At 39.2% G+C, this 13,568-nt stretch overlaps 2 protein-coding genes across 2 annotated transcripts; both read right to left on the bottom strand.

Annotated features, from left to right (window-relative positions):
• Positions 1 to 7,393: 7,393 nt before the first annotated feature.
• LOC149752991 (uncharacterized) lies at positions 7,394 to 8,515 on the bottom strand. The gene is made up of 4 exons (XM_089924812.1): positions 8,396 to 8,515; positions 8,041 to 8,271; positions 7,762 to 7,883; positions 7,394 to 7,671 (listed from the first exon to the last, which is right to left on the bottom strand). Exons 1-4 carry the CDS (start codon positions 8,498 to 8,500, stop codon positions 7,536 to 7,538), a joined length of 594 nt encoding a protein of 197 aa, XP_089780938.1. The 5' UTR covers positions 8,501 to 8,515; the 3' UTR covers positions 7,394 to 7,535.
• A 290-nt stretch (positions 8,516 to 8,805) lies between these two features.
• Positions 8,806 to 13,089, bottom strand: LOC148702692 (uncharacterized). Its single transcript, XM_088702906.2, has 9 exons — positions 13,030 to 13,089; positions 10,972 to 11,148; positions 10,672 to 10,892; positions 10,328 to 10,531; positions 10,133 to 10,225; positions 9,942 to 10,043; positions 9,446 to 9,838; positions 9,266 to 9,338; positions 8,806 to 8,896 (listed from the first exon to the last, which is right to left on the bottom strand). Exons 2-8 carry the CDS (start codon positions 11,138 to 11,140, stop codon positions 9,291 to 9,293), a joined length of 1,230 nt encoding a protein of 409 aa, XP_088559032.2. The 5' UTR covers positions 11,141 to 11,148; positions 13,030 to 13,089; the 3' UTR covers positions 8,806 to 8,896; positions 9,266 to 9,290.
• Between the last annotated feature and the right edge of the window lie 479 nt (positions 13,090 to 13,568).

The raw sequence follows: 13,568 nt of genomic DNA on the forward strand, positions 1-13,568 counted from the left end.
ATTATATCAATATTATAAATATTATATATATTTATTTATGATATATTATATCATAATATATTGTTGATCGTATTATTTTCATAGTATTATTCAATGATAAATTTAAATTATAATAAAAATATATTATTATACATTATATTTATATAATAAAAATATTTAATATATTAATTATATTTACCTAATCAAATAAATATTAGTATTAAAAATAATATATTATAAGTATAAATAAAAATATTAAATCTATAATAACCATTAATATATTTTTATAAGATTAATAGGTAATAGGATTAATAAATATATTTTTATGGAATAAATTAGGAATAGTTTTGGTATTATATGGTTAGTGATTATGAATTTTATAGAATACCAAATAGGCTGCTCGTGAATCTCCTGGGATATTTAATCACTGAAACATAGAATATTAAATGCGGTGATCTTAAATCATTGAGGATCGAATTACCTCGGGATAAGCATAACCAATGATCAAGGTCATTTTGGTGATCCTATTTCGATCACCAAATGCCACCTTAGAGCATATTTAGATGCATCAACTTTGTATCCCTGGATAACTTAAAATCGATAAGATTGTTGCCTTATGTTTGACTATTACTTGGCATATGCTATACACGTGCCTTTCTAAGAAAGGGAAGCGGAGAGAAATCAAAGTCTTTCTCTATCCAAACTTCCCCTCTCTTTTTACTGCGAGCAAGGCCCTACTCTACAAAAATCAAAAAAACAAAACAAAATGTAGCTTGGAATGGAAGATTAGAGTCTGGCTTTTTGTATTCGGTTCTTTTTTTTTCCACTTCTCCTAATGCATAATATATCGCAAGAGGGGAGATGAAAGGCCACATGAGATCAAAGATCAAAGAAACTTAAGAAGTTTGGCTTCAAGTGAACACGTGTATCTGATGTATTCTCCCAAAGAACGTTATTGAGATATCTATCACACCGTTTACCCAGAGAGGTTTCGACTTATGGTTTTTGGCTTTGTATATTTAGAGCGGGGGTTTGTACTGTTGAGTGTGTGTGAGAGAGAAAAAAAAGGAGGCTTCGCTCTTGATGTTCAATTTTATATGCCCTATATTGGGAACCCTAGTGGTCGCATGTATATATTTTTAAAAATTTTACAGCGGAAGCATAAATTAAACTATTTAATTCCTATGCATGCTGGAGATCATATCTCTACAACAAAAATAGATCCAGAATTTTAAATATTTATCCTAAACAAGTATGCATGATTCTATGTCTAACATGTAATCATGCAGAATTTCAGCAACCTAGTTGATTTCTAATCCTAATTTCTAATGAGATCAGATCTCATACATTTTGGCTTTGAGGACTTTGATGATGCCTTGATCACCTTCTGTAGCCACATACGCGTCCGACTGATCGGTTCTTTCAATTTCGAAAATAAACCATGCAATAGCACGTATCCTGTAGGATAGTGATTACGGATGTCGGTCCACAGGGATTGGAGAATAAGTTATTTTTTTTTAAAAATAAATCAAGAAAAAGAATCTGCAAACTTGATTTAACTAAATTAATCAATGAGTACGAATTAGAATTTATCAAAGTAAATGGATCTAGGGTTTGGAGTCCACCGCATAGCATTCCATCAGGGTCTGTGTTCTTAATTTTTTTTTTTTATCTTTTGGAGAGGCATGCAAATTGGCTACAAGCCTTTTAAAATAAGAGCATAAAGAGTTTTAAGAAGATCCATCTTAGGTATAGCATGAAGTGTCTACCTAATTATACTAACCTAGAGTGCAGAACACCTCATCTTCCTAGGCATAGATCATTTTAGACTACTTTAGCAAACATAAATCATAAAAAGCATGCTCAAAGTTTAAACATCATAAAAGAATTTTTCATTGATAATAAGAATTTAAACGAGCTCCAAAAAAAAATAAAAAAGTAAGAACCACAAATACCCTGTTACATTGCTAGGGCTTCATCCAGCCTTAGACTAGATGCTCAGCCGCGCATGGCTTCCGGACGACCTTCCATCTTCATATAAAAATCTTCCGCTCCCATTCAAATCCATCTATTCCCAAAATACACCAAATTTTTCTCTCTCTCCCCCCCCCCCACCCCCCTCCTTTCTCTTTTTTTTTTAATTCCTTTTTCTTCTTTCTCTGATTCGGTTCTCTTCTCTCTTCTCTTCACCGAAACAGAGCCTCCCCTCTGTTTTCTCCCCAAACTGAGCTCTTCCCCTCTTCCCCCCTCCAGCCGATGGCCACCCTCCTCCTTATATTCGTCCGGGGTGCTCATTCGGGAAGGGAGAAATGATCACGGGCTGCTGATTCCTAGGGCGTGATGCTGGAGGGCAGATCGCGGACGAAGAGGATGGAGGGCATCAAATGGCTGGATCTCGAGAGGAAGGCGTGATCCGTGGAGCGCCGGATTGGTTGCAGATGGCCGGATCAATGGAGCGGGCCGCTGGATCGACGGGATGTTGACGTGCGGATGGAAGAAGAGGAGATGAACGCAGGATCGACGGAATGGAGCTGGGAGGAGCCGATTACGGCTTAATGGGCGTGGCATGGACGCGGTGAAGGCTGAATCATAGGCTTTGAGATGGTGGAAGAAATGGATCACGAGCTCTCGGTGGAGGCCGGATCGCAGGAAGATGGGATTGGCTCCGGATGCGTCACGGGCGGAAGAAGGGCCGGAGGATCTGGTCGCGGGATCGTCGGGAGGATGCCGTGATGCTTGCAGGGAGGAAGAAGATAAACAGTGGAAGGAATTTGTTTTTTTTTAACAGTGTTCATTTGAACAGTGTTTTCACGGAACACTGTTCATATAAACAGTGTCATCTCGGAACACTGTTCATATGAACAGTGTTTTCAGCATTTGGGGAAAAAACTCTTTTTCTTGCTCTATTTTAACGTGAAAATGGGCATATATGGATTTAAAATAAAGATCTCACCCTTTCCTGCGCCTCGCCTTCGTGGTAGGCCATTCTCGGCTAATGCCATTTCGAGGGCTAAACGAGACGAGCCCCAGACGAGAATCGCAGCTAATCCTTAATGCTCATCAGAGCAGGGATCTTCTTCACGTGAGCGACAATACCGTACACCATCATATCCCTCCTAGAACGAGGAGGAGGAGGAGCATCTTTCTTCGGTTTAACAAACTTGGGGGAAAGTTCTTCGGCAGGCTCGGCGTGATCACGACTGGCTAACTTACCGAACGGACTACATACACCAACTAGCCACTGAACGGACGGACACTTTGATCTTGATCATGCAATCTAAGTCGCAATGAAGGACTATCGTCAATGCGGCTGGAGCCGCTAAATCCCACAGCAAGTATTCTCAGTCGGCGAAGGCTAGATCCCATGGTTGGAGTTTGACCTCTTTGAAGAAAGAGCGGACGTCACTCGTCTGTATCACATCGAGAAACATCCTATATAAGTCAGAAAAGCAAAATAGAGAAAAAAGTGGAGTTTTCAAGTCAAGCGAGAAAGCAAGTGGATCAAAAAATTATCTCGTGCTGGTAGCGAGAAGGAAGTAGGCAGATTGAGAGATTCTTTCTTTCCAGGCTCCAAGGCAGATGAAGAAAACCTATCTCTTTCCGCTTAGGTGCCGTCAGAGAACTCGTTAGTCAGTAAAGCCCACGGCAGGTGCTGCTCTTAGTAAAGCAAGCATTAGTAGTATCGAGCTCGGTACTCGGTTGAGGGCTAGTCTTGTATTTCGACGGTCTTTTATTACTTTGATTTTTTGATTCAAAATTGAAATTCGAGTTTTTATTGATTTGGTAAGATAAGAATGATCTTCCTTATTCTCATGCTGTTCCTCATCCCCCCTATTTTGCTTAGTTTGGAAACATGATGCGGGGATGGAAATTTCTGAACCGTTGGATCACTTGGGGAGCCACGGACGGTGGGCAGTGCTTGGGTGCATGCATGTCAGTTGGGCATTGGGCTCGAACCCAGTGTTATTGAACTGAAACGTGTTGGCTGGTACGCTCGAAAGGCTAGGACATGTGAATTATTTACTTCTTACCATATTTTAAATTTATTTCAAAGATTGTTCTATTTTGTAGTAAAATAAGTAGTTATCCGTTTAAGAACATTGACAAGTGCTGAAAAAAAATATTAAATTATAAATTAATCCGCACTTATCACACCCCCAAACCTACATTTTGCTAGTCCTCGAGCAAAATAAAACTAGAAAAAAAATTCTAACTCACTTTCATAGGCATCGCGATTGCATTTACCATATGCAACAAGACTTTAAACCCCTAGGTTACCCTAGTGGACGAGTTATAGTCTCGTGAGAGTTTTCAGTAAAGATACCCACGAACTTTAATCTTAAAATAAGTCCCTTATTATTATTATTATTATTATTATTAAAATCTAATTTAAGATACATAAATGATAAGAGTTTCAAAGCACACACGGTTTTATTTACTAAGTCAGCCCAAATTCTAGGTTAGTATGCAATCTAAGTTGAAGTCATTAAGTTTTCGTTTAGGAAGTTGTAAGACTTATTTATACTGGAGTGTTCGGTGAAATCGGACCGTACATCAACTAAGAGTTCGGATCTCCAAAATATTGCTAAGATTAATAGTTTCCAAGGATTGGTCGAAGGGACTTACTCACTGATTCAAAATCATCTTATCTGCAGGATTTCGAGAGTTGTGGCTGTTTACTTCAGTACCTTACGGGCTTTATCTATAATATTCCAGTTTACTCGAATTTTTACAACGATGGCTTTCACACTATTGTCTTTTTCAAGGTCAATAGAGGAGTACTTTTTTTTTCAAGAAAGATATATAAATTATGCACTTTTACTCATGTGGTGATTTCTCCGTGTAACGAGCAATCAGTCGACAACTCTCACACCAGTTGGCATAAGGTGTCGGGCATCAAGACTTCCCTACGGACTTATGCTCGGAGTCCTCATCACAAGCCCACTTGATCTTTGACAATAGGTAGCCCTTTTCGATGTTCCTGACTAAATCTATTTTTATTGATGATTTTTTTTTTTTGGATTAGATAAGTATGATTCATCAGGGTCCAAGGTTGCTACCATACTCTCAACATAATGTCGAGCCTAGACTTTAGAAGAGTCGGCCAGTGTGTAGTGAAATTCCAATTAATTAGCTTACAACTCACTAAGAGAGACTTAATAAAAAGAACTCAATTTTGCATTACTTTCGACTAGTCATTGGGCTTTTTAGATTGTATATACCTTGTGTGTTTATTATTCTCGCATTAATGTATAGAAATTAGGTTTTAAAACCTCCCTTTTTTTTCTTTTTTTAATTATTATTTTATTATTATTATTATTTTTATAAGAATGAAAATGAACCCATTTTTTTTCTAAAAGTTTTTTTTCTTTTTTCATAAAAATCCAGATGAAGACCCCCAAACCTAAACCTGACATTGTAAAGTGAAAACGAAGCAAGAGATGCAAACAACACAAAAATGCTTAAAAATACTTAAAAATACCTCCAAATCTAAACCTAACATTGTCCTCAATGTTAAAGAAATCTAAGAGAATTGGGTTCTCCCAAGAAGCACTAAGTTTATTGTCTTCAGCCAGACATAGTGAGATAGTTTTTGCATCTCCTTCTATGAGGTCATCTATTTTGTCCATTATAAAACACTCAACTTCCCTCGCGGGTTGGTCGACCGCATTGAACACATTTAATTTTACCTTCATGTTCCCAAATGATATGTTCATTACCTCCGTTCTGCAATTGATGCACGCATTGGCTGTTGCTAAAAAGGGGCGCCCAAGGATCATGGAGATTTGTTTCTTAGGATTAGGTTCTTGTTCCATATCAAGGACGATGAAATCTACTGAAAAAGAGAATTTGTCTACCTTGACAAGAGCATCTTCAATTATTCCACGTGGTGTTTTTACAGATCGATCAGCCAATTGAAGGGATACCGAGGTTGGTTTTAACTCACCTAACCTAAGTTTCTCATAAACTGAATAAGGTAAAAGGTTGACACTCGCCCCTAGATCTAAGAGTGCTCGATCAATGAAATTATTTCCTAAGACACAAGAGATGGTGGGAGCACCAGGATCTTTGAATTTTGAAGGGGTGTTGTGTTGGAGAATAGAACTCACTTGCTCAGTTAGGAGGACCTTTCTAGGCACATGTGTCCTAGATTTTCGCTTTTAGGTACAAAGGTCTTTGAGAAATTTGGCATAGGAGGAAACTTGTCTAATAGCATCAAGAAGTGGAAGGTTGATTTTAACTTGTTTAAAAATCTCCATCATCTCCTCTAGTGAAGTTTCCTTTTTGTCAAAGGGAGAGGGTGAATTAAGAGCTTCAGAAAATGGGGCCTTTGGGGTGTGAGTTTTGGCAGAAGGTGGACTAGCTGAAGAAGAAGAAGAAGAAGGTTTTAGATTTTCATTTGACACATTTCTATCCTCTTCTTCACCTTTCTTGTTGTTGTCCTCCCCAATCTTATTGTCTACTACACGTCCACTCCTTAGGGTAGTCAAAGCATTGGCTTGTTCATGATGAATTGCATTTAGTTGATTTTCTTGAGTCATGTATTGTCCCCTAGGATTACTTAGTGGTTGGCTTGGAAACTTTTCTTCCTCTCGCTTGTTCAGTGCATTAGCTAGTTGCCCCATTTGGGATTCTAGCTTGGCGATGGATTGCGTGTGAGAGTGCACCAATTGTGTAATGATTTCCAAACCTTGAAGGGCGTTTAAAACACTACAAAAGAAGGAATAACTCCCGGCGCTTTTTTTTGTCTCTACCGACGCTTATAAGCGTCGGCGAATTCCCAGCCCACGCTTCGCAAAGCGTGGGTCAGACGTCGGGCAGGTGGGCGTGGGTCGGATTTAACCCGACGCGTCAAAAAAGCGTCGTTGGTCTATGCCGACGCTTTTAAGCGTCGTTCCTTTTATCAGCCTCCGACGCTTATAAGCGTCGGCGAGAAGGGTTGGTTACTATGGTTTTAGGCCGACGCTTAAAAGCGTCGTTAAAGGCGTGCCAGTTTACGTTCCTGTTGCTTTTTCCGACGCTTTTAAGCGTCGTTCCTTTTATCAGACTCCGATGCTTATAAGCGTCGGCGAGAAGGGTTGGTTACTATGGTTTTAGGCCGACGCTTAAAAGCGTCGTTAAATATCATATTATCAGCTATTGTCTTGCTTAGAAGTAAGATGGAGGTACCATTGTCAAACCATTCATCCTGCGCTTTAAATCATCTATTAAGATCATTATCCATTTCTCCATCAAAGCTTATGGATGTCATGAGTATCTGTTAATCTGTGTGTGAGAGAGAGAGACTTTAAATTCCAATCGCTCTCTCACATTTAAGAGATTTACTGAAATGTCATAGATAGCCACTTCAAGGTGCCAGCCAATATATCTCGTCAGATCATTTAGTATCACAGAAAATGTATTTTACTGTCACTTGTTAATGTGAAAATCACCAGGGCGACATAGTTTGATCTGCTTTTTGACCTTTCGTTACATCCATAGATCAAAATGGAATTTGGATGGTCTGAGAGGCTATGGACTTCACTGACGAGGAAGACCTTAACGTATCTCTTTGATCAGACCGTCCATGTCTGAGGTTCAAGCACTTGCTTTTCAGAATTCAAACCAGGAAACTGACCAATATCATGACCAGCAACATGTGGATCGAAGATACAAGGAATCCCTGGAGTGTTGGTTGGAAGAGCAGCACCCCTAAGAGAACCAAGCATATAATATCAATAAATCCTTAGCAATCTTATATAAAGTTTCCATGAACAACTGTGAGAAAAGAATGAAGCAGACCATAATTGGACTCGTGTATAAAATGGACACTGAAGTGATCCCTTAGACAGTCCAAGAGCAAATTCTACATCGTTAAGCAAGTCCTCCTTTACTTTTTCTGCTGTGACTTTAGGGATATTCTCCTGATGAACATGAAAATTTCCATTAGAAAACACCTATAACATTACCATGGGATTACAATTTCTCAAAAATTCGCAAAACACTAACAATGCAGGATTATGGATTTTTCCTTGCCATTAATTGTTGTAAAATAAAAGAAAAGATTAGTAAATTGTCAACCTGTGGCACTTTATTCCTTTTTCCATAAGCAGCCGTGCTGAAAAAAGTCCAACACTGAGGCATGTCACTGTGTAAAGGAAAAAGTTTGCTGGTGTTGTTGGCCATCCATGAAAGAGAATCAACACCCTTTACAAAAGCTCCTTCAAAGTCTGTAAAAGCTCCATTATGAGGAATTGAAAGTGGATCTTTAAATGCTGCAAGAAGTGCCCAGACAGCACTCAGTTCCAGTCTCTACAAACACCAAAATTAAGTTGAATCAGAAATATTTGTTTATTCAGTTTGAACGCCTGTTTAACCCTAATAGTTTGTAGTATCAGAATGCTTCCAGTAAGTTGTATCCTTAGAAGCTAAGTACCTTCATCTGTCTTGTTAGCAGTGGCAAGCCAGATGTCGAAAGCAATCGATTTGCACATTTTCCTGGTGATGAAGAACGAGAATGATCAACTATCCTAACATGCATAAAAAATATGAAACACAATTATAGTTAATAATAATTCGAAGAAGGGAAACAATCATATATCTAAATTAAGCAAGTCTACGTGGTCCAATGGTAGTCTGATATGGTTAATCTCAAACAAGCAAGCATTCAAACTTCTGCCATGAAGTAGAACAGTAGAAGCACAAAATTGCATCAAGGATTGTACATAAACATCAGTTCATAGCACATCGGAGGTGAAGACAATAATTTTTAAATACTCTGTGTACATTAAATTCTTACAAAACAATAGAAACAAATACACTGAATCACATATATAACAAAATACGAGTCACAAACAAGAACTTTGATTACATTCATATTATCATATTTGATTACATTGTACTTCAAAAACATTCTAAAAACATACAAGTCAAATTCCTAAGTACACAATCTACAATATGTATCAAGGGTCGGCATCATCATCTCTACAATATTGTCATTAAGCTCCACAGACCGGCGTCCTGTTAAGAGCTCAAGAAGGACAACCCCGAAGCTGTAGACATCACTCCTAGCTGTCAAGTGACCTGCTCATAGAATAAAATATGATTCAAAATGAACTCACAGCAATTAATTAGAAAAGCAAATGAATGGATGTTGCATTCCATTCTAACAATGAAGGGAAGCGGAAGAAGGCACATAGGTTTTGATAGATTCTACTTATCATGTTGCTCAAAAAAGATCTCATGATCATCATACAAGATTAATCAAAGGAATCTCCAAAATTTTAAAAACATACAAGTCAAATACCTAAGTACACAATCTACAATATGTATCAAGGGTCGGCATCATCATCTCTACGAGTAGATGAAGTATCATCAACCTACAAGAAAAAAAAATATTTTAGAAACTAAAAATACGAAAGTCATCACGCTCATACAAGAATACATTATAATTACATAAAATATTCAAATAGATTTAGTTATGTACCGGAGGAGCAAATCTCTGCAAAAAGGATGAAATATGGTCAAGCTGGTCCTGCAAAGATTGTATCTTCAACTCTTGGCTTTGCTTCAACTCCGCCATATCAGTCATATGACTCTGCCTCATCTCCTCTATCCTTGTCTCATATGACTGCTTTATCTGTGCCATCTCTGTCTTCAAACTACAAACCTCTGCAGTGCTAGTACCTTGTCTGGCATCTTGGGTATATCGGCTCACTGCAGACAGCTGAGTGGGGGTAACTCCGATACCGTAACCCCTCACGCGACCATAACGTTCTGGGCCCATCAATTCTGCATAGACCTGAGCCTCGACGCGACTGGCCGCGTCGGATGATGATGACTCCCCGACGCGCTCTGAAATGAGATTTGTAGCTCTTTCCTATATCTCTCTCAAAAAAATAAACAGTCACATTAATAATTTAAAAGAAGTAAAATTAATTAAAAAATTATGATAAAATAAAAAATGAATACATAATACATACAACTATATCTCTCGACTCGTCCCGGACAAAGCTGCCATCTCGGTGAGTGTGGGTCATCTTATAAAACTCTACCTCACCAGGCTCCCTTCCATGCTCTACTATCTACACATACAGAAAGTATATGGGCAAACTATATATCATGATACGTGCTATATGTTAGTAGAGTTTCAAATAGTTTCAAAAGAACTTACGAATTCATTTCTACGTCTCGCATAACTCTTCGAACCTGAAGTATGAGGAACTGCTTGAGATGCTCGTGCAGCTCTACCAATATTAGAATATGTCTGCCAAAATAAAAGCACACAGTATAATATGATTCAATGTATATATTTGCAATCTATATTAATAATAAAGATAATAGAAGATATTGAAACATAATACGTGACCTGTCCTCTTTCAGAAAACCAGTAATGAACAAGCTCCCTCCACTGCTGAGGGTATACATCAGGAGGAGTCACACGAGCAACCTCCTCCTCTGTCATACCTTCGCGCTTGAAGTCCGTCTTCAATTTTGCTTTATATTCTTTCCATTTGCGATTGAGGGACTTTAGCACCCAATCATGGCTCTCTGGAGGGAGTACAAACTTACCCTACAACAAGATTCAGAATGTTATAATAATATTAAACATCTAAAATAAAATTATGATACTAAGCAAATTAATATACAGGAGGTGTCGAATTAAAAAGAATAAATTCAATTCATTACCTGTATAAGTCTAAGAAGCTCAACCTTATACGAAGGAAGCATGTCATTCCACTTCGTATAGTTGAGTGGACACAGCTGACCCTTGCGTGCAACCGATCCTAAAAAGCTTGATAGTAGACTTCCAGCTCTATTGATGGGCTGCCCCAATTCGTTGCATCGGATGATGATCTTCTCACCCGGAGGAAGCTTCCACACATCCTTTGCTTGAGTGGGTCCCCGTCTCGTCCTCACCGTCCCTTGTCCATCTATTAAAATTAACTAAAATATGTCTTAAAAAGTTGAAGACAAATATGAACATAAAATATGAACTTTAAATCGAATTACCCTGGATCCGGAGCTCATCCTCCGGGCAATCAGCAGGAGGCTCGCGCTGAGATCCTGACTCGTGCTGCTGATGCTCACATGGCTGCTGGGACTGCTGGGACTGCTCAGAAGTAGATCCCACCTGAGAATGCTGGAACTCCACATCTCTAAATCGTCTCCCTCGGGGCATATTGTTACCTGGTATGCACAAAATGAATCAATATTTGGTTAAATGATAAATTTATACTAAATAAAGTTCCATTGCCATGGAGGCATCATCATCTTGCTAGAAATTTTAATGTTTTCATGGTCGTAAACATATTATCTAGATAAATTATATCAAAGGAAAAAAAGGAACTCAGAAGAGAAGTAAACTGATGGCAGGTGTCATGTATTCATGAATTATAAATCATAATTATCAGAAAATATAGCTATATTACCACTGCCACTATACGACAATCTACTCCACTGACCTGCAATAATAGGTTGCTCTAACCATGTTTTTCACCTACTGACAGGCAGTGAATTGCATGACTGGTGCTTCAGAAATCGTTGACAACCTTCTATTATGAGTAAAGGAGTGGATCATCGGTCATGAGAGTACCATTCTAAATACCCCATGTGAAATTCACCATTGTTCGGTCCATTGAAACTATAATAGAAATATAACCAAGCGAGTAGCTTCTATATTTTGAATTAGCAATCAACACCCGGATGGCTTAAATTTGATCAACACCTTACATATCACTGAACTATACATTTACATCAGCATACTTGATAGTACTATTTAAAAAGGTGCTACAAAAGTTATTTTTTCTATTTGGCACGTAAGCATATGCTGTTTCTAACCCATACATTATATTTGAGCAAAACAAACCATCAAAACAGTACCATTCCAAGCATTTGTTTGAGAAACCAGGGCCACAAAAAGAAAGAACCTGGAGTTAACTCCTAGACCACCCCTAGACAACTATCAACCCCTAGTAAGGCTGCAAATGGGTCGGGTCGACCCGTGACCCGACCCGACCCGATCCGTGTAGACCCGACCCGACCCGAATTTTAGAACCCGCGGGTCCGGGTCGGTCCTAAAATTGGACCCGAATCATTTTCTGGGTCGGGTCTGGGTTTACCAAACGGACCCGACCCGACCCGAATGGACCCGAAGAGAGAGAGGAAAAGCAAAAGAAAGTCTTTTCTTTTTCTTTTTCTTTTTCTTTTTTTTTTTTTTGGCGTGGGTTGTGGTACTGTTGGTCAGTGTGGGAGGATAGCAAGTTAGCAACGTTCACATAATCCAAAGGAACGTCGGCCCGTCAGGATTCTCTCTCGATCTATTACACTGTTGAGACCTCTGGTGTCTCGGTAGCTGCCTTTTTTTTTTTCCTTCTGTTTTTTGGTTTTTGTTTCTTTTAACTTTTGAAGGGAGAAAGTGAGGGAACACTGCAACTGAATATGGGTCATGTGCCAGTTTTCTGTAATGGAATTAGATTTTGGAAGAAGGTCTGGGATTTTTTTTGTCCTCGTGAGAGGGGAGCTGGGAGACACCGAGTTCCGTCCAATCAGTCATATAGATAAAAAATAGTGTGATATGAAATTTGGCTTGTAGACCGACTTAGTTAGCAAGTCATGGGTCATCTGTTCTGACTGGAGCTCAATTGCAAAGTCTTTCAAGTCATGGGTCACCCAGCACCTCATAATTATGATATGACCAAATTAGATTTGCCCAAATTTTTTCCCAAAAGCACAAAAAAATTGGACCCGATCGGACCCGGACCCGACCCGAATCAGACCCGAACCCGACTCGGACCCGACCCGACCCAACCCGATCTTCAACCGGGTCGGGTCCGGGTCCAAAATTGGGACCCGAACAAAAAACCGGGTCGGATCGGGGTCACCTAGGACCCGACCCGACCCGACCCATTTGCACCCCTAACCCCTAGACCACCGAGGTTATTGTCTACAAGCCATTCTAATATGCTTAAAACCATTCTAATATGGATGTCCAATCCTTTCTCAAATAACAAAATTTAAATCCAACAGAAACACACGTAGAAAGAACAATACAAGAGCATAATGCATTACCTCGTTGCTTCAGGCCGGTCGGTCGACGCAGGTCTCCGGACAGGAGGGATACCGCTCGATCGAGTCTTGAGGCCTGCTCGGACGGCGCCGAAGAGGAGGGAGGAGGAGGAGAATACAGGGCACTCTGGGATCTTCTCAATCCATTCTAAGTTAGACAAGTCAAACTTTTCCACTCTATGATTTGAAAAAGCATCCTTAACGGGAAAACTACCACCAGAAAATGTATTTGAATTTCCATAAAAGGCGATAGACCATTCGATATTAAAAGGTTTTAACCTGTCGACTTTAGAAAGTTAAATAACCTTAACCTTAACAGTAAAAGAGTTGAATTCTAAGCTCTCCATGTTTTTTGTCCATGCAGAAATATGACTCAGGTTACTTAAGCTGTTCAGTTCAGAAAACCACCACTTATATGGGTTTTCAATGACGAAGCCTGAAAGCCTTCTAAACATCCTGCCTTGATGAATTTCTAAAATTTTATAGCAGTAACAAGCTCACTTGGTTCAATCAGACTGAGGTATACACACACTGAAGAGCAG

This window comes from Phoenix dactylifera, chromosome 8 (assembly GCF_051530095.1).
Source record: "Phoenix dactylifera cultivar Ajwa chromosome 8, Ajwa_hap1_PhDact_Kaust_v1.1, whole genome shotgun sequence".
Classification (NCBI taxonomy): domain Eukaryota; kingdom Viridiplantae; phylum Streptophyta; class Magnoliopsida; order Arecales; family Arecaceae; genus Phoenix; species Phoenix dactylifera.